Genomic DNA, 16302 nt, shown 5'->3' with positions numbered 1-16302 from the left:
GAGTTGTCTGGAACGCATCATAACGCCCACTTGCCAACGTCTTCCTTTCAGCCAATCAGATATGACGTCTTATCTGACGACGCGTTACGTAATTAATATTCATGAAACAAGCGTTTAACAAATCTTGCACATGCTGTTTACGCAGAAAATAATGTTGAATTATAAATAACGTCATGCGATATATTATGAACTTAGCTTGTTTTCATTAAATAATAACACAGTCGGAGCGCAAAACAAACTTTTAGTTTGCCAGGAAATGAGAGGTTTTGTGACCGCAGTTGTGTGACGGCTGCGCACTTTCGCTTTCGCTTATCCTCGCGTGTAGGTTTGTTTGAATCTACAACAGTTTCATTGTAATATTTTGACCGCTGAACTCAATCTAAAGTTGAAAGTTACATTTTGTGATTTTTGTATTTGTGAGCAGCGCACATTTGTGCCATTAATAATCAACTTACAGATGCAGATCTACAGCAGTTACAGTCAGATATCCAACTGCTTTAACCACCGGAAAACATTTTAAAGATGTTCTTCAGAAGTCGCATTTTAATCTGTATTAGATTTGTCATTTTATTATCTGGTCTTTTTGTTGGCAACCATGGACAAACACCTGTCAACACGGACACAAACGTGTTGCCTTTCCCCTGGAACAAGATGAGACTTCCAGACACTGTGAAGCCCCAACATTATGATCTCCTGATCAAGCCCAACCTGACCTCTCTGACCTTCAGTGGATCTGTTGAGATTCTCCTGGAGGTAGAAGACGACACCAGAGCGATCATCCTCCACAGCAAGAACCTTCAGATCTCCAGAGCTTTGTTTTTGGACTCCAGACCTCCTTTGGATCTTCAAGTCACTGAGTTTAAACCTCATGACCAGATAGCCCTCTTCTCTGATCACTTCACATTTACAAGAGGAAGACATGTCGTACGGCTGGAGTTTTCGGCCAACTTGTCTGACAATTTTCATGGGTTTTATAAAGGCACATACACCACAAGCAGTGGAGAGGTCAGGTGAGACATGGTATCTTCTAGTCACCAATGCAATGAATTAACCAAACTTTTCTAGTTTGATCTCATTTAGTTTTTGCTCTTTGCAGGAACTTGGCATCTACTCAGTTTGAAGCGACGTACGCCCGATTAGCCTTCCCTTGTTTTGATGAACCTGCATTTAAAGCCAACTTTACCATCCGTGTACAAAGAGAGTCGAGACACATTTCCATATCCAACATGCCCAAGGTATGAATTACTGTCTATGTAACAATCAATGTTGTTATTCACAATGTTTTTCAGGGGCTTGTTTGTATAAAAAGCTATAATTTTCTTACCCAAAGGAAAGAAATTGTCCAGCAATTGCTCTTTTATAACTTAATGGTCAGATAAGTATAGGTGTCAACCATGTGTCTGATGTATTTCCTAAAATATGAGTCGATTGCTGACAGAATAAATAACAGAGCTCAGATAATTTAATGGGAAAAGTTTGAGTTCACTTTAAAGGAGGCATATCATGAAAATCAGACTTTTTCCATGTTTAAGTGCTTCTATCAACCTAGAAAATGTAAAAAAGATCAACCCAGTAACTTAGTTTTGGTAAACCATTCTCTGGAAGCATGTGAAAAAATAGATAATTAAAATTTGGCTCCCTTGTGATGTCATAAGGGGATAATACCTCCCCTCAATCTGCACTATCCAACCACAGCACTGCCATTTAGTGTAGAGATCAGCTCATTTGCATTTAAAGGACACACCCAAAAATGGCACATTTTTGCTTACTGTGGGTTTACACCAGCTGTGTTTGAGGCGACAAAATCGCGTCTACCGCGCGCCTAGTTTGCCGCTTAAACAGTTTGAGTGTACTCGCTTCATTCGCGCGTGAAAGCTACGCGTGAAATACAAGTCATCCAGACATTCACACGGAAATTCGGGTCATGGGAGGGGCTTCTGCGACAGCGTCTTTCTGTAATCACGTCGCTACTAAAGCAAGCTCCTGATTGGTTAACGCGGCGCGTGTTTCCGCCAAAGTTCAAATTTTTAAACTCGCGCGTTTGCAGCGGCAACAATCAATTTGCGTGAACCAGACGTGCGAATGGGCGGAATCACGTGTACCGCTAAACGCCTCATTCGTGCCGCGAGACCTCCAGACGTGCGTCAACACACATTAAAATCACTCGTGCTTGACGCCTCTTCCGCGGCTGGTGTAAACGCACGAATTACACCTACAAAGTGTCCATTTTAGCATCTTATAATAAATTATCTGTGAGGTATTTTGGGGTAAAACTTCTCAAAGGTACTCTGTGGGCTCCAACGATTTATTTACATGTTTAAAAGTCTTGTGAAATAAGGTCTTTGAATTTTTATTACAGACTTTGGGATCTTATATTTGTGATGTTTTGGGGTCTTTATCTCAAAGCAAATTTCTGAGTTTGCTCTATCAAATATGAGATATTAAACAAATGTCATTTTTTATATTAGATGTTTTTTTATAAGTGACATAAGATGTCACTTTCAGACTGTTTGACATTTTAATCAGATTGTTAAATTAAACCTAATACGAGTGTCTCGTGTCTCAGTTGAGATCTGTAGATCTAGGTGATGGACTCTTTGAAGATCAGTTTGACACAAGTGTGAAGATGAGCACCTATCTGGTGGCCTTCATCATCTGCGACTTCCCTTCCATCAGTAAGAAAAGCCAGCATGGAGTCGAGGCAAGTTCATTATAAATACATTCATATTGTGTTGTTCAAGGTTTAAAAATGCTAGCGTTTCACTTTACCCAATGATAACCTGAATCCTCATGTAGATATCAGTGTATACTGTTCCTGAGAAGATCAGTCAAGCAGAATATGCTCTCAACACCGCCGTCACACTGCTGGACTTTTATGATGATTATTTTGATATCCCATATCCACTTCCCAAACACGGTGAGTGTAAAACTTATAAATAAATGCCTGCTGTTCATACCAAGTCATAATCAGTGAATGTTTATTTTGTTTCTGCAGATCTCGCTGCAATCCCAGATTTTCAATCTGGCGCAATGGAAAATTGGGGCCTGTCAACGTACAGAGAGTCTGGTCTGCTGTTTGACCCTGAGAAATCTTCATCCTCTGACAAACAAGGCATCACTAAAGTTATCGCCCATGAACTTGCCCACCAGGTTGAGATGTTAATTTCTGATTCAGTACAAGTAAGAGATGATGTACAGTCATGTCAGGATGATCAAGACCCTCACGTGAAAACCTTGAGGGCTTTACTTTGCAAAAGAGACCTGTTGACTGTACATCATCTTGCTTTAAATACATTTCAAAGAGGCTAATTCTCAGCAAGCAATGGGGGTCATTTCTCTCTCTTGGTTAACTATAGACCCAATATAGTCCAGTTATGAGTAACCCAAACTTGAACGTGGTTTTCACCAAAATAACTCATGAGATGTCTGATATTGCATCATGTAAGTCAAGTCAACAGTGATAACAAGGTGTTTGCATTCATTTATTTCATTTATTTTTGGACTATGGTTAAATTTTCACTGACAGCCTCACTTGTTTTAGCCTATTAGATGTCTTTAACATGCAGAATTGCATTTTAACATCAAGGTTGACCAATAACAATCATGTGTGCTAGTGAGGTGCGACTGAAAGCAGATGTGAAATATGATGTTGATTCCTTGAATTTTTCCGAGCAGTGGTTTGGGAATCTGGTGACTATGCAGTGGTGGAACGACCTGTGGTTAAACGAAGGCTTCGCCAAGTTCATGGAGTTTGTGTCGGTCAACATCACCCATCCTGAACTGCAAGTGGTGAGACAGAATTCACACAAATATAACCAGGGTTCCCACAGGTCCTTGAAAGTTTGTGAATCTGAGTGAAAAAATTCAAGGCCCTGGGAAGTTTTTGAAAATATTCATACATGGATACAGGTCATTGAAAGTGCTTGAATCTATTTTATGCAATGGAAAAAAATCCATATTATTCCCTGTGTAGTGTAGGATAATATCATCAAAATTCTAGCCTCATATGCACACATGCTAAATTGTTTGCTTTAAATGCTTATATCTTCTGTATGCGAATGTTGATTCATACCAAAATGCTTTTTTGCATAGTTGTGTTTGACACATGAAAGCGTCTCGTATGTAACTATAGTTCCCTGAGAAGGGAACGAGACGCTGTGTCTCTCTTGTCATACTTCCTGCGTCCCTGTAACGCTGTCTTTGGCAATATTTCAGATAGCAATATACTTCCTGGCTCCTGCATCACTCTGTCTTTGTTGTTAAGCCTAACCATTGGTTGAATTTGATATACACATTCAGACGCACTTACCACTGGAGGCGTCCCCAAAGTGTCACAGCAGTGACGCAGCGCAAGATCCCTCAAAAGAGAACTGTAACAATGTATCTTAAAAGGTAACACAATGTAACCTTCCTCTCACTTGAAATGTGTCCCCACATTTAGTTCTTGAATTTGAGAGTATTTGACCTGGAAAGTCCTTGAAAGGTTCTTGAATTTGAAGTTAACTAAGGTGTGGGAACCCTGTATAACACACAACAGTACATCATGTAGCGTGTTTGATCTGATCTCATGCGGCTGTATTTCAGGATGATTATTTCCTAGAGAAGTGCTTTACTGCGATGTCCGTGGACTCTTTAAGCTCCTCTCACCCCATCTCAACCCCGGTGGAGAATCCTGCTCAGATCAGTGAGATGTTCGATGACGTCTCCTATCAGAAGGTACACAGACCATATCTCTATTAGGCTCCTACCTGAATAATTCATTACAAATGTCATGATATACTGATAAATAATAGTGTTTACTCTTATATGCATAAAATGACTTTGGATGAAGGTGTCTGTGAATGCAATGGTGCTTTAAATAGGGAGCGTGTATTTTAAACATGCTGAGGGATTTCTTGACCCCAGAAGCGTTCAAGTACGGTATTATACTCTACCTGAAGAAACACAGCTACCAGAACACTGCCAACGCTCATCTTTGGGAAAGTCTTACTAATGTGAGTAACTGTGTAAAAAAGTAGATTATGAAATGTTTGCTGTTTGAAGGCTAAATGCATTTTACTCTCATCAGATCTGCACTTCTGGATCAGATTCAGGAAGATTAAAACTTGATGGATTCTGTTCCAAAAAAAGGCCTGAAACTCCAGAGTCTGTGAGTGCTGCCATAAATCATTTATCTATAGCAGTGTTTCCCAATCCTGGTCCTCACGTATCCTCTCTCCTTATATAAAACGCCTGGTTTAACTCATCACCTGGTTAGGGAGACATGTTAACCATTCTGGAAGAGGGCTGATGAGTTAAATCAGGTGTTTCAAATAAGGAAACATTCTGGGAGGGGGTACGCAAGGACCAGGATTAAGAAAAACAAATATATAGGAATCATTTATTGTTTTATTAACTCTTTCCCCACCAGCATTTTTAAAAAAGGTGGCCATTCAGCGCCAACATTTTTTTATGATTTTCACAAAAGTTAATGTTTTATAAGTTGGGTAAGAGCGCCACTTAGTGTAAAAAGCAGACATTTTCCCATAAAAACTCATTTGCAGGGAAGCGTTTTCTATTAACTCATTCCCCGCCAGCCCCTTTTTTAAAAAAAAGTTGCCCACCAGCATTTTCTGTGATTTTCACAAAATCCCTTCCAGGAAAAATTTCTTCTATTTATATATATATTTTTCTGCTTATAAACTATTAAATATTGCTATTTTTCTTCAAAAGCTGACATAATTGAATTTTTGTGAAGGCATTTTGTAAGAGACATGCATACAAAACATACACGGAGTGTAAAATTAATAAAAATATTTTTGCATCAGTTTCTTTTTATACATTGGGTAAGTGCGCCATCTGATGGATAATCGCGCTATTACAGATAACCATAAAACCTTATCAAGAACACGGTTTTTATGCAAATGTTCTTTCTTAACTCTTTCACTGCCAGTGTTTTTTTTTTTAAGTTGCCAGCCAGCGTTTTTCATGATTTTTACAAAAGTTTAATGCCTTCCAGAAAATGTTCTTCTTCAAATATATAAACATACAATATACTAAATAAAAGAACAGACCCTCTGCTTTCAATAAAAAAAAAACGTTTCATCCTACCTCCAGTAGTTCTTTTGTAATCAGCTTTTGAATATGGGTAGGTTTCTGCAAAAACACCACATTTTGAGCAAAAAGCAGAGATAATTCCATTTTTGTGACGGACTTTTCATAGAGATCCCATTCAGAGCGATCTTTAAAACAGACACAGACATGCAGCAGCTTGCCATAGGGCAATACTTCCAGAAGGAATAGCGGTATTGTGGAAAGACGGAAAAATACTCGTCATTGGCGGGGAAGCGTTTTCTCTTGATTGACGAGATATCTCGTCAATGGCGGTGAAAGAGTTAATTGACAAGATAACTCGTCAATGGCGGGGAAAGAGTTAATCTTATAGGAATAGTTATAGGGATTACCCCATGATTAACTCATCCTCCAGCCATCCTCGATGTGTATGATTATTTTTTTCAGACAAACACAATCAAAGTTATTTTAGAAAATAAAGGCTTTTCCAAGCTTTATAATGGTAGTGAATGGTGCTTTTGATTTGAAGGCCAATCCATCCTCCACAGATGTAATCCATATGACTCCATGGGGTTGATAAAGGCTTTATAAAGGTGATCAATGCAATTTTCTAAAAAAATATAAATATTTTATAACTTTACAAGCTAAAACAGCTAGCTTCTGGTAACGACTAATGAGCGTTCACAAGAGTGTGTTTCCAGTGTAGGATGTAGCGTATGACACACAGTGGGGTAGTGATGAATCCTAACCTTATGTCATAGGCTGGAAACACACTTTCTCGTGAATGCACATTGGTTGTTACCAGAAACTCATTCTTTTCGTCAGAAGCACCATTTACAACCATTATAAAGCTTGGAAGAGCCAGGACATTTTTTAATGTAGCTCCGATTGTGTTCGTCTGTAAAAAAAATGGCTTGAGCGTGAGTAAATAATGGGATAATTTTTTATTTTATCCCTTTAATCGATCACATACATCAGGGCTAATCAATTCTGGTCCTGAAGTGCCAGTGTCCTAGAGTTTAGTTCCAACCATAATCAAATTTTCTAATAATCCTGTAGACATCCATGAGCTGCTTCTTTAGTTGTGTCGAAGCTAAACTCTTCAGGTCCAGATTTGAAAAGCCCTGACACATTATATATGAATCACATTAATGACTCAGTCATATCTCAGCAGAAGTGGTTTATGGAGGACAGCGTTGATGTGCGAGCCATTATGGACACATGGACGCTACAGGAAGGCTTTCCTTTGATTACTGTGGAGGTCAAAGGTCGAGAAGTCTTACTTAAACAGGAGCGCTTTCTTAAAGGGGCAGACTCTTCAAAGAGTTCACAGTAGGCACTGTTTTTTATCATTTCATGTATGTAAAACAAAATTCATGTCTGAAATGATCTTTAGGTTATTTGTCACACTGCATACAGTATGTATGATCAGGTGCATTGCATTCTGGGATACAGTATTACACAAACTATGATCTATAAATAATAGTAAATAATAACAGGTAATACCTAGTATTTCATACTATACACAGTTAAAGTATAAAAATTAAGAAACTGCTCCAAGATTATTTTTAGATTGTGTAAGTAAAATCAATTTTGTTTCATTCTGCCAAGTTTCTAATAAAAACTAAGTTTTTATTTGCATTTATTTACTTAAAATTGAAATGGGAATCAAAATAACAAAAAATTGTGTTTGAGATCATAAATACTGCAAAGAAATTCAAAATTACTTTTCAACAACACAATGCTAATGTCTTTACATGTATTTTAGGAACAATAAAAAAGTGAATATTTAATGGAATAACCCTGATTTTTAATCACATTTTTCACGTGTCTTGGCATGATCTCAGTCTTTACATTTCTGTTTGGTGACTTTATGTCACTCCTGAGGTTTGCGTTTGTTCAAATTAGGGATGCACCGATACGGAAATTTTGGCCGATACCGATAACCGATAATTTTTTTAAATTTGGGGGCCGATAACCGATATCTATAGGCCGATAAATATTCATATTATTTTCACAATGAAAAACTCGCAGATCCCAGACATCTTGTCTTTGCGCTAGACTAGCATAATCTTCTTAAGCCCGCAACACGTGTCATCTTCGTGCTGTCACAGAAAGCACCAATCAAAACTCCACATGGCCAGCAATGAGCAAGTGAAGTGGTTCAACAAACCAAAATAATCCATCATTTATCGGCTTTCATTTATCGGCCTAATTTTGCTATCAGACCGATAACCGATAATATTAAAAATAAGCAGTTATCGGCCGATAACGATATGTTGGCCGATATATCGTGCATCCCTAGTTCAAATTGAATGGTTACGATACATGTAGAAATGATAAATAAAGGCAAAACTGGAGTGGTCTCTTCATTTTCAGTAATAAAGTAGTATAGTATGCTATTATAGTACAGACATAGTTATTTACTACAATATAAAACAGTACAATGTTATTTATTGATTGTCCATTTCATATTTGTCTGTAGAAAAGTCCTGTGGCAGGTTCCTTTGACCTACATCACCAGCCAAAGTCATGAAGTCCAGCGTTTTCTGCTGAAAACTGAAAGAGATGTGTACCATGACAAGATTTATCACGTCATCCCGTTTATACTTGTGCTCATGAGAGTTGATGTTTTGTCTGTAGATGTGTTACACCTGCCTGAGGAGGTTAAATGGGTCAAATTTAATGTGGACCTGCGAGGGTTTTACGTTGTGCATTACGAGTCGGGCGGCTGGGACGCTTTGATCAAACAACTTCAGGACGACCACACTGTGTTCAGCAGCAATGACAGAGCCAGTCTCATTCATGACATCTTTCAGCTGGTCAGGTCAGTAAACTTAATAATTACTTTCTGAACCCCCATTGACAGCAACACAACTTTCAAGCCCCAGAAAGTCAAAGACATAGACTGTGTTTACATGCACTCTCATAGTGCGATTATAATATGATTTTGGCAATATTGCGATTAAACTTTACCTCGTGTGGACACAATATTTCCATTAAAATAATGATCATAATCGCAGCAAGTATAATTGTATGCAGTATGCGGCCATGTAAACACGCAAATCCGTTTTAAACTTGACATTAGGAAGTTTCCCCTGGACTCATTGTCGTGAACTCATAATGCGACAGCAGCTTATAAAACCGTTACAGGCACTGTCATGCTATTTCTGTCTTCATCACGGCACCGAATAACAAAATACGTCCATAAATACGTGTTTGTCATTTAACGATACAGTATTTGTGAGTTCATTTATTAATTTGTGCTCTGCATTGGGCTATGTAAGGGATAATGTAGAGGCAGCCGGTAGTTATTGGGAAATAATATACGCGAAGCGGAGGGTCTTGTATCACACTGAAGGGGCTTATTTCCCAATAACTACCGGCTGCCTCTACATTATCCCGCTTATTACACGGCTACTTGCCACATAAGAAAAAAAACTGGACATGAATATGAATTTGAAACATTTTATTGGCATATTTGTTTTAAATTAACATTTTTATCCTTCCGCGAAACTTTGCACAGATGCATAAAATGATCGTAATACCTTATTAAGATCCGCTGCTTCATACTTGTCTGTCTCCATTTTTTTCTCTTTTAGCCAGTCTTTGAGAAGTTTTAATGCCCATTCTGGTTTTTTTTTTGGTGTTGGCTTCGTAGCTGTCATGCTCTATTTTGTCAAGTTCAGTCTCAGTAAGCTCTCTCTGTGTCTTGTCGTTGTTCGTTCTTCTATACACTGTTTAAATGTTTAGTTTTTTCCGTACATGTTAAAATGAATGTCAAAATGTTCCATTCTTAATTGTGGTTGTCCAGTGTTTGTCACAAGATGGAGCCAAACAGTAATCTTTGTTGGCGCAGAGGGATTTAAAACATACAAGTAGTCCGGCTATGCGTTATTACTTTGGAGCGGTTATTATTTGAAATTATACCACGGGTCTGTCGAATGCTGCATTCTGATTGGCTGAGAAATGTTCTATGGGTGTTGATTATTTTTCTGTAAACCGCACACCTAACTTTTCAAATGTCTTAAAAATAGGCACCAAAGCAATGTTTGAGGTAACCGTGGTATAAGCGGAATAATTGACTCCGCTTCGCGTTGTGCCGCATTATCACCTTGGTGTGCATTATTTTCTTATAATTCAATGGCCCGTCGTCAATTATTCCTTACAGAACGAACCTGCAAATGTCTCAACTGACCAATCAGAATCAAGCATTCCAGAGAGCCGTGTAATAAGTATGAATAATATACACAATCAATAGCCAATAATCAGAAAATAAAAACTGCGTGTAAAAAAAAAGTCATGAGGTTAAAGTGTGTGTTGCAGGTTAACCACCACTGTCGATTAATGGGTACATAAATCACTCAAGATATGTGTATAATTTTTAAAATGTCTCAAAAATGGTCTTAAAGACCACTTTTTTTACGTTTTTGGTATTAACGGTTTTTTTAACGCAATTCTGCGATGACGTCACGTTGGGGAGAAGTGGAGAAAGACTCAGCCAGAGCCATAGAGATAGATGAGACATTTATTTCTGTTTAATACTTACTTATATAATTTGTAAATCATATATACATCGTAGGAAATATATAATGTGTTATACTGCAAAGTTACCTTGCTAATTATTATTTATGATATATGTGGAGATAAATAAAACTTCGCAAATCTGCTGATTTGATCCATTCATGTCCTGACCACCAGGCTAGAGATTTTTAAACATCCTTAATCCACACTTACTAGTCTATCAAATAATATCTCAAATATATTGTTTTGTGAAATAAAAGGATGCTTTGTTATATTGTTTATGCGATTATAACGAATCACACGATCATTTTATATGCAGCAGCAGTCAGCAGCGGCAGCATACTCGGATCCGACCGCATACATACTGTAATAAACAGGCGTTCGGCGGCTTTTTACATCACGACAGGCTATGCCATTTGAGGAGGAACCGCTCATTGATCACCGTATTTTTATAAATCCTGTACATGTTTGGACCTGCCGAACACGTTGAGCACTTTTATATACTTTGTTGAGAGAGGCTGCACAGTTTGACCAGCGGGCTGCGGGAACCGGCCGCACATCACGCCGCCAGACGGTGTTGCTAATATAACTCGAAATGTATAGCTATTATCAGATCGGCCCACCGGGAAAGTCCCGACTCTCTCGATTGCCATTCCGCTACTGGCTGTAAGAAAGTGAGTGCGTTTGGGTCGCTGGTCCCCGCGAACAGACGTGACGTGCTTCACTCACCTTCCAGGATTAGAGACATGCTGCCAAAACCGTTTGTGCTGAAGATCGCATAAAGTTACAACCATTTCAGGCAGGATCATGGACCCCCTCAAGCCAGCATGCACGAGTATGTTAATTGTTTGTTTACTTTCTACACGAAGATATGCTAACGTTATGCTATCTGCCTATCTATCTGTCTATCTATCTGTCTGTCTGTCTATCTATCTATCTATCTATCTATCTATCTATCTATCTATAATCTGCGCTATCAGAACTGTACTTTACTCGTCTTTCTATAGTCATTCTCAATGCTCTCAAGGCGGCTTTGGTAAATTCTCTCCCCAGCGTGACGTCATACAGTGCGTTGTGAGGGAAAGGAGAATCATTGCAAATTGCTGTACTTTTTCATACTTTTTCGGGTTTTGTGATACCCAACAACATAATATACAATGGATAACAGTTTAAATGTTTATTATCAACAAGCAAATTGCACAAATTCGTTGAAAAATTTTACCTGCAAAACGCCCTTTAATAGCTCCAATAATTTAAACATCTTACTGTCATTCAGCCTGTTTATTGGAAATAATCGCATTATTGGTGTACATGTAAGCGTAGTTAAAGTAGTTGATGATACTACAGTGATTCAATATTTATTTCACGAAGCGACGAGAACATTTTTTGTGTGTTCATAAAGTAGATCTCCAATGCATATTCACGAAAGCAGCGCATGCATGCATTAAACACCGCCGTTGTGCATCAGAAATATCCACATAGCAGAATATTACCTAGGAAATAGTGAAGTGCATTCATTGATATTTCACAAGAAGACCAGATATTTATAAATGGTGGCCTATTTGGATTTTTCTGTTCATTTTAATTCATGAAACCTAAAGCTGTGTAATGGTGTTGATTGTATGGATGCTTCCTAGTTGTAAATTCTCCTTTTTTAAAGGTGACAAAGAATGATTGAACGGAGTATTTATCCTTGTTCTGTGATGTGACATATAGACAAAAAAAATTTGTTTGGGTCTGTAATGGCTTAGAAGCTTCCTAAAAACCTCTCTCAGATAGCTCTATAAGGGTGGGGGATTTTAAACAAGTGGTTTTGCACCTATTTGGCTCCCCCTACTGGCTTAACTTGCAGACTGAGATGTTTAGCATGTTTTGCCCTTTTTGTAAGTTTGTGAATGTGGGTAGACTACCATTATTCAACAAAGACAAGGTAAAAATGGTTTTTCATTCTCTGTCCCCTTTAAATCTAAAATGTTGGTACTGTTTGCAAACTCGTTTGAGAAAAACACCTCAGGTTTTCAGTGCACTATTGTTTTATTTCCTTCAGTATTGAGAAGGTTCGTCTGGATGAAGCTCTGAATCTGAGCGTGTATCTCAGTAGAGAGTCAGAGATCATGCCGGTAACTCAGGGCTTCAGTGAGCTCGTGCCGCTTTACAAACTCATGGAGAAGAGAAACATGGAGGAACTGGAGAACCAGCTAAAGGTTGTACACATAATAAATTGTGATAATAAAGATGAAGCTTGTAATATTTGAATGTTAAATACACTTCCATATTTCAGTTAAATGTTCCTGTGTAGCTCAGTGGTAGAGCATAAAGGTCATGGTTTCAAACCCAGGGAACACACATACTGTTTAAACCTATACTATAGACCTTGTCCCTCCAGAAAAATGCAATTATGCGATCGCATGATTCAATGCATAATCAGCCAAAGTCTGCATATTTATGCGGGGGCCGCATTTTTTTAAATACGTCACACTTTCGTCGCATAAATTGCAGATTTCTGCTTGCATGATTTCATAAGCAAATTGCATTTTCGTAGCAAACAGTCATATATATCTTAGCAGAACATGTTTCATTTTCTTCATAGATGCACAGCCATGTTCCCTGTTGTCATGTTAGGAAGTGAAGTAATTACGCGCCGTGAACATCAATGAAAAGGTGCAAGTTCCCGCATAAAATTGCATAAATATCCCGCATTTTCCATCGCATTTTTTAAAGATCAAGGATTTTTGCCTGCAACAATCACAAAAAAACTCTGTACTGTAAGTCACTTTGGATTAAAGCGTCTGCCAAATGCATAGATATAAATGCATACATTTATACTGGAACTGTGAGAAAGCCATTGGCATCTCGGTGGTAATTTTGCACAGACAAGCGTTATTCTCACTTTGTTCAGATTTACAGATATAAAGATTTTTAAGAAAGTCGCATGATATTATTGAGATGGTACAGCTGAGTATTTATTAATAAGTCTTATTGGGTTGTGTTTAACAGGGTCATTTAGTAAAATTATTCAAAAGCTTGATCGACAAACAGAGCTGGACCGATGAAGGTTCTGTATCAGAGCGAGTACTCAGGAACTATCTGCTGCTGTTTGCCTGCGTGCGCCGTTACCCATCATGCATCAGTACTGCCACAGATCTATTTCAGAGGTGGAGGGAATCTGATGGAAAAATGTGGTAAATAGTCAAACACTTCACATCCCATCATGCATTGCATTAGCAATATTCAGTTCAGTATCACAGAGAGCTTCCTTTCACACAGGCTGCCTGTTGATGTTCGTTTGGTGGTGTTTACTGAAGGAGCTCGCACAGATGAAGGATGGGACTTTCTGCTGGAGAAATATTTGCGGTCGGCTTCGCCTTCAGAGAAGAGTCTGATCAAAGCGGCTCTGACGTACAGTCCTCTAACGCACAAACTTCAGTGGTGAGTCTGGATTCACGAGGGTGCGGAAACGTCACATGACAACTTTGTAGTTTATCCAAAATTTCAGTGAAGGGTGTAAGGATTTCACATTAAACCTGTTATGAGCAATCCAGTGTTGTTTTTTAGGCTGCTGGACAGAAGCATTGACGGAAATATACTGAAAACTCATGAGCTTCCTTCGCTCATTATCAGTGTTAGTAAAAACCAAAAAGGATACAAACTTGCGTGGGAGTTTCTGAAGGCCAACTGGGGGAAGCTGGTGAAAAAGTGCGTACAGGACATCTTTTAAGATAATAGCATTCCTGTTTTACGTCACATTTGTGATCGGTTACATTTTCTTCCAGGTTTGATCTTGGTTCTTCTGCGATATCTCGCATGGCTGTCGGAGTAACCAATCAGTATTCCACCAGAGAAATGCTCGAGGAGGTACACGTATTATATCAGCATCCTACAAAAATCTGTCAGCTAAGTATAATCACTGTCATATGGATATCCATGAATAATTTCTCCTCCTATAGATTCAGTCTTTCTTCAGCTCACTGACACCAGAACAGGGGTCTGAACTTCGCAGCATTCAGCAGGCCCTACAGAAGATCCAGGAGAACATTCGCTGGATGGACAAGAACGTCCCACTGCTGAAAGTCTGGTTAGACGCACACAGTTCATGAAGCCGATGACCCCAGAGAGACTTTCTGAAAGTGATTTGACACTGGTTTACCTTCAGTGTGTCTTTTTACAAAAGGTGTTTGACATTGAAGGTTTATTTGTGCCTTTAAAACGGTTCATGGTCAATATTAAAACCTCATTTGACATTAAACACATTTTATTGATTTTAAAAACTTGCAGAGCCAATTGTGTGAATTAGTGAATAATAAAAAAAAACTATGGCTTTGTTCAAATACCCACATTGCAGTCTTTGCACCCGACCGCTTGACTACTTACATTACCTGTAATTTGACGTAAGGATCCCAAGTGTGCATGTAAAATTACACAAGTGCACAAATGAAATGTGGTGCAACACTTTTTGTTTTACTACCAAAATATGTAATACCCATTTATTTCCATGACATCTCGCAAGGTCTGTCCAAAAGTCTCAGTTTACATCCAGAAGATGCATGATAGGTTATGCTTAGCCTAGAGATGCACACTAAACATTAATGCACACTTAACCCACACTTTGGCATTTAAGATATGAAACAGTCTTGCACATTTACTTCCCGTCTCATGCATGCTCTCTGAAGTGGCCGAGACCGCAAGTGTGAGTATTTGGACAAAGCCTGTTTCTTTCTTGTTGTGCAAAAAGAACATCTTCATTCAATATTTTTCTACTGACTACCAACTTTTTACCCCTCCAACATCCCGGTGCTTTTCTGATATAAAACACTTTACTGTTCACAATTCACTTGAATCCCCATGAATATGATTGTGTGTTAATAAAAGTTGGACTTTTAACAAATGCAGTGCTATATTCATTATGGCTTTAAACATTTTATTCATTTATAGTTTTAAAAACAATGAAAAATGTTAAACATTAAATTATATTTACATATCGGTGTGTAAAAAGTTACTTAAAATGGCAAAAGTACAGCTTAAAAGGACATACGGTTAGTTTTGTTTAGTAGCCTTTAACTAGCTATCAATCACAGTCTTGATAAAGAACAAACATGTTTGTCAAGAGTTACAAAACACCCACCACATAAAATAATTTGATAAAAATACATTTTTGTACTAAAACGCCACGTTTCTGTTAAATCTACTTAAAAATAGAAAACAAACACACATTCACAAAACCAATATACACACACGTGAGGTTGTAACTGTTAGTTAAACCTGGCACATTTCTGGGCAATATTGCATTTGTTAATATGAGCCAATGATCTTTGAATTTCTACACAAATAATTGAAGTTCAAAAAGCAAAAGCCCAGTGCAACCATGACCATGGCTTAAAAACTGGACAGACGCCATTACATCTGAAAATACTGTCCAGTTGTCGTGTCTTTATCGTGATCATTGCTTCTTAAGCTCTTCGGTCGTAGTCGCTCACCATGGTTTTGATGTGGTTTAGTTTGGCCTTCAGGTATTTACATCTTTTCTTCTTCACCTGGTAATCGCCGCTCTGCAGAAACATTAAAGTTTATTCCTCAGGTCAAATAAACTCTGACCTTTCTTCATCAGATCTGTACAATATCAACATACAATAGCATGTGTGACGTATTTTAACGCTAACATCCGTCACAGTCATCTTTTTCTGTGAGAAAGTGTCGATTCAGCAATCACTTCTTACCTTCTTTTGGTCT

The 16302-nt window shown here is 38.2% G+C and overlaps 2 protein-coding genes across 3 annotated transcripts in view; one reads left to right on the top strand and one right to left on the bottom strand.

The window, feature by feature from the left end:
* Window positions 1-93: 93 nt before the first annotated feature.
* Window positions 94-15447, top strand: erap1a (endoplasmic reticulum aminopeptidase 1a). Of its 2 annotated transcripts, none has more exons than XM_073874599.1 (18): window positions 94-1010; window positions 1097-1235; window positions 2567-2701; window positions 2797-2917; window positions 2996-3150; window positions 3676-3789; window positions 4585-4716; window positions 4863-4994; window positions 5069-5149; window positions 7223-7383; window positions 8537-8625; window positions 8701-8878; window positions 12623-12779; window positions 13573-13757; window positions 13843-14004; window positions 14131-14271; window positions 14349-14430; window positions 14523-15447. In XM_073874599.1, exons 1-18 carry the CDS (start codon window positions 523-525, stop codon window positions 14670-14672), a joined length of 2802 nt encoding a protein of 933 aa, XP_073730700.1. In that variant the 5' UTR covers window positions 94-522; the 3' UTR covers window positions 14673-15447. The 2 variants fall into 2 exon arrangements, with proteins under 2 accessions (XP_073730700.1, XP_073730701.1); XM_073874600.1 differs by having other exon boundaries at window positions 95-1010; window positions 7226-7383.
* Window positions 15448-15476: 29 nt separating this feature from the next.
* oclna (occludin a) overlaps window positions 15477-16302 on the bottom strand; it is an 8887-nt gene continuing 8061 nt past the window's right edge. Inside the window, exons 8-9 of the mRNA XM_073874602.1 lie at window positions 16290-16302; window positions 15477-16121 (exon numbers count right to left, since the gene is read on the bottom strand). The exon at window positions 16290-16302 is cut by the window's right edge and continues 29 nt beyond it. Coding sequence (XP_073730703.1) covers window positions 16023-16121; window positions 16290-16302 — 112 coding nt within the window. The 3' untranslated portion in view covers window positions 15477-16022. The remainder of the gene's footprint in view (window positions 16122-16289) is intronic.

The sequence above is a fragment of the Misgurnus anguillicaudatus genome, chromosome 12 (assembly GCF_027580225.2).
Source record: "Misgurnus anguillicaudatus chromosome 12, ASM2758022v2, whole genome shotgun sequence".
NCBI lineage: Eukaryota > Metazoa > Chordata > Actinopteri > Cypriniformes > Cobitidae > Misgurnus > Misgurnus anguillicaudatus.
This window is presented reverse-complemented; position numbering and strand designations above follow the sequence as displayed.

Excerpts from the sequence above, each read along its gene's own strand:
- erap1a (XM_073874599.1), top strand. The coding sequence starts at position 523 with ATGTTCTTCAGAAGTCGCATTTTAATCTGTATTAGATTTGTCATTTTA. Across the intron at positions 12,780-13,572 it reads AACTGGAGAACCAGCTAAAG|GGTCATTTAGTAAAATTATT; the intron begins GTTGTACACATA and ends TGTGTTTAACAG. Across the intron at positions 14,272-14,348 it reads TGGGGGAAGCTGGTGAAAAA|GTTTGATCTTGGTTCTTCTG; the intron begins GTGCGTACAGGA and ends ATTTTCTTCCAG.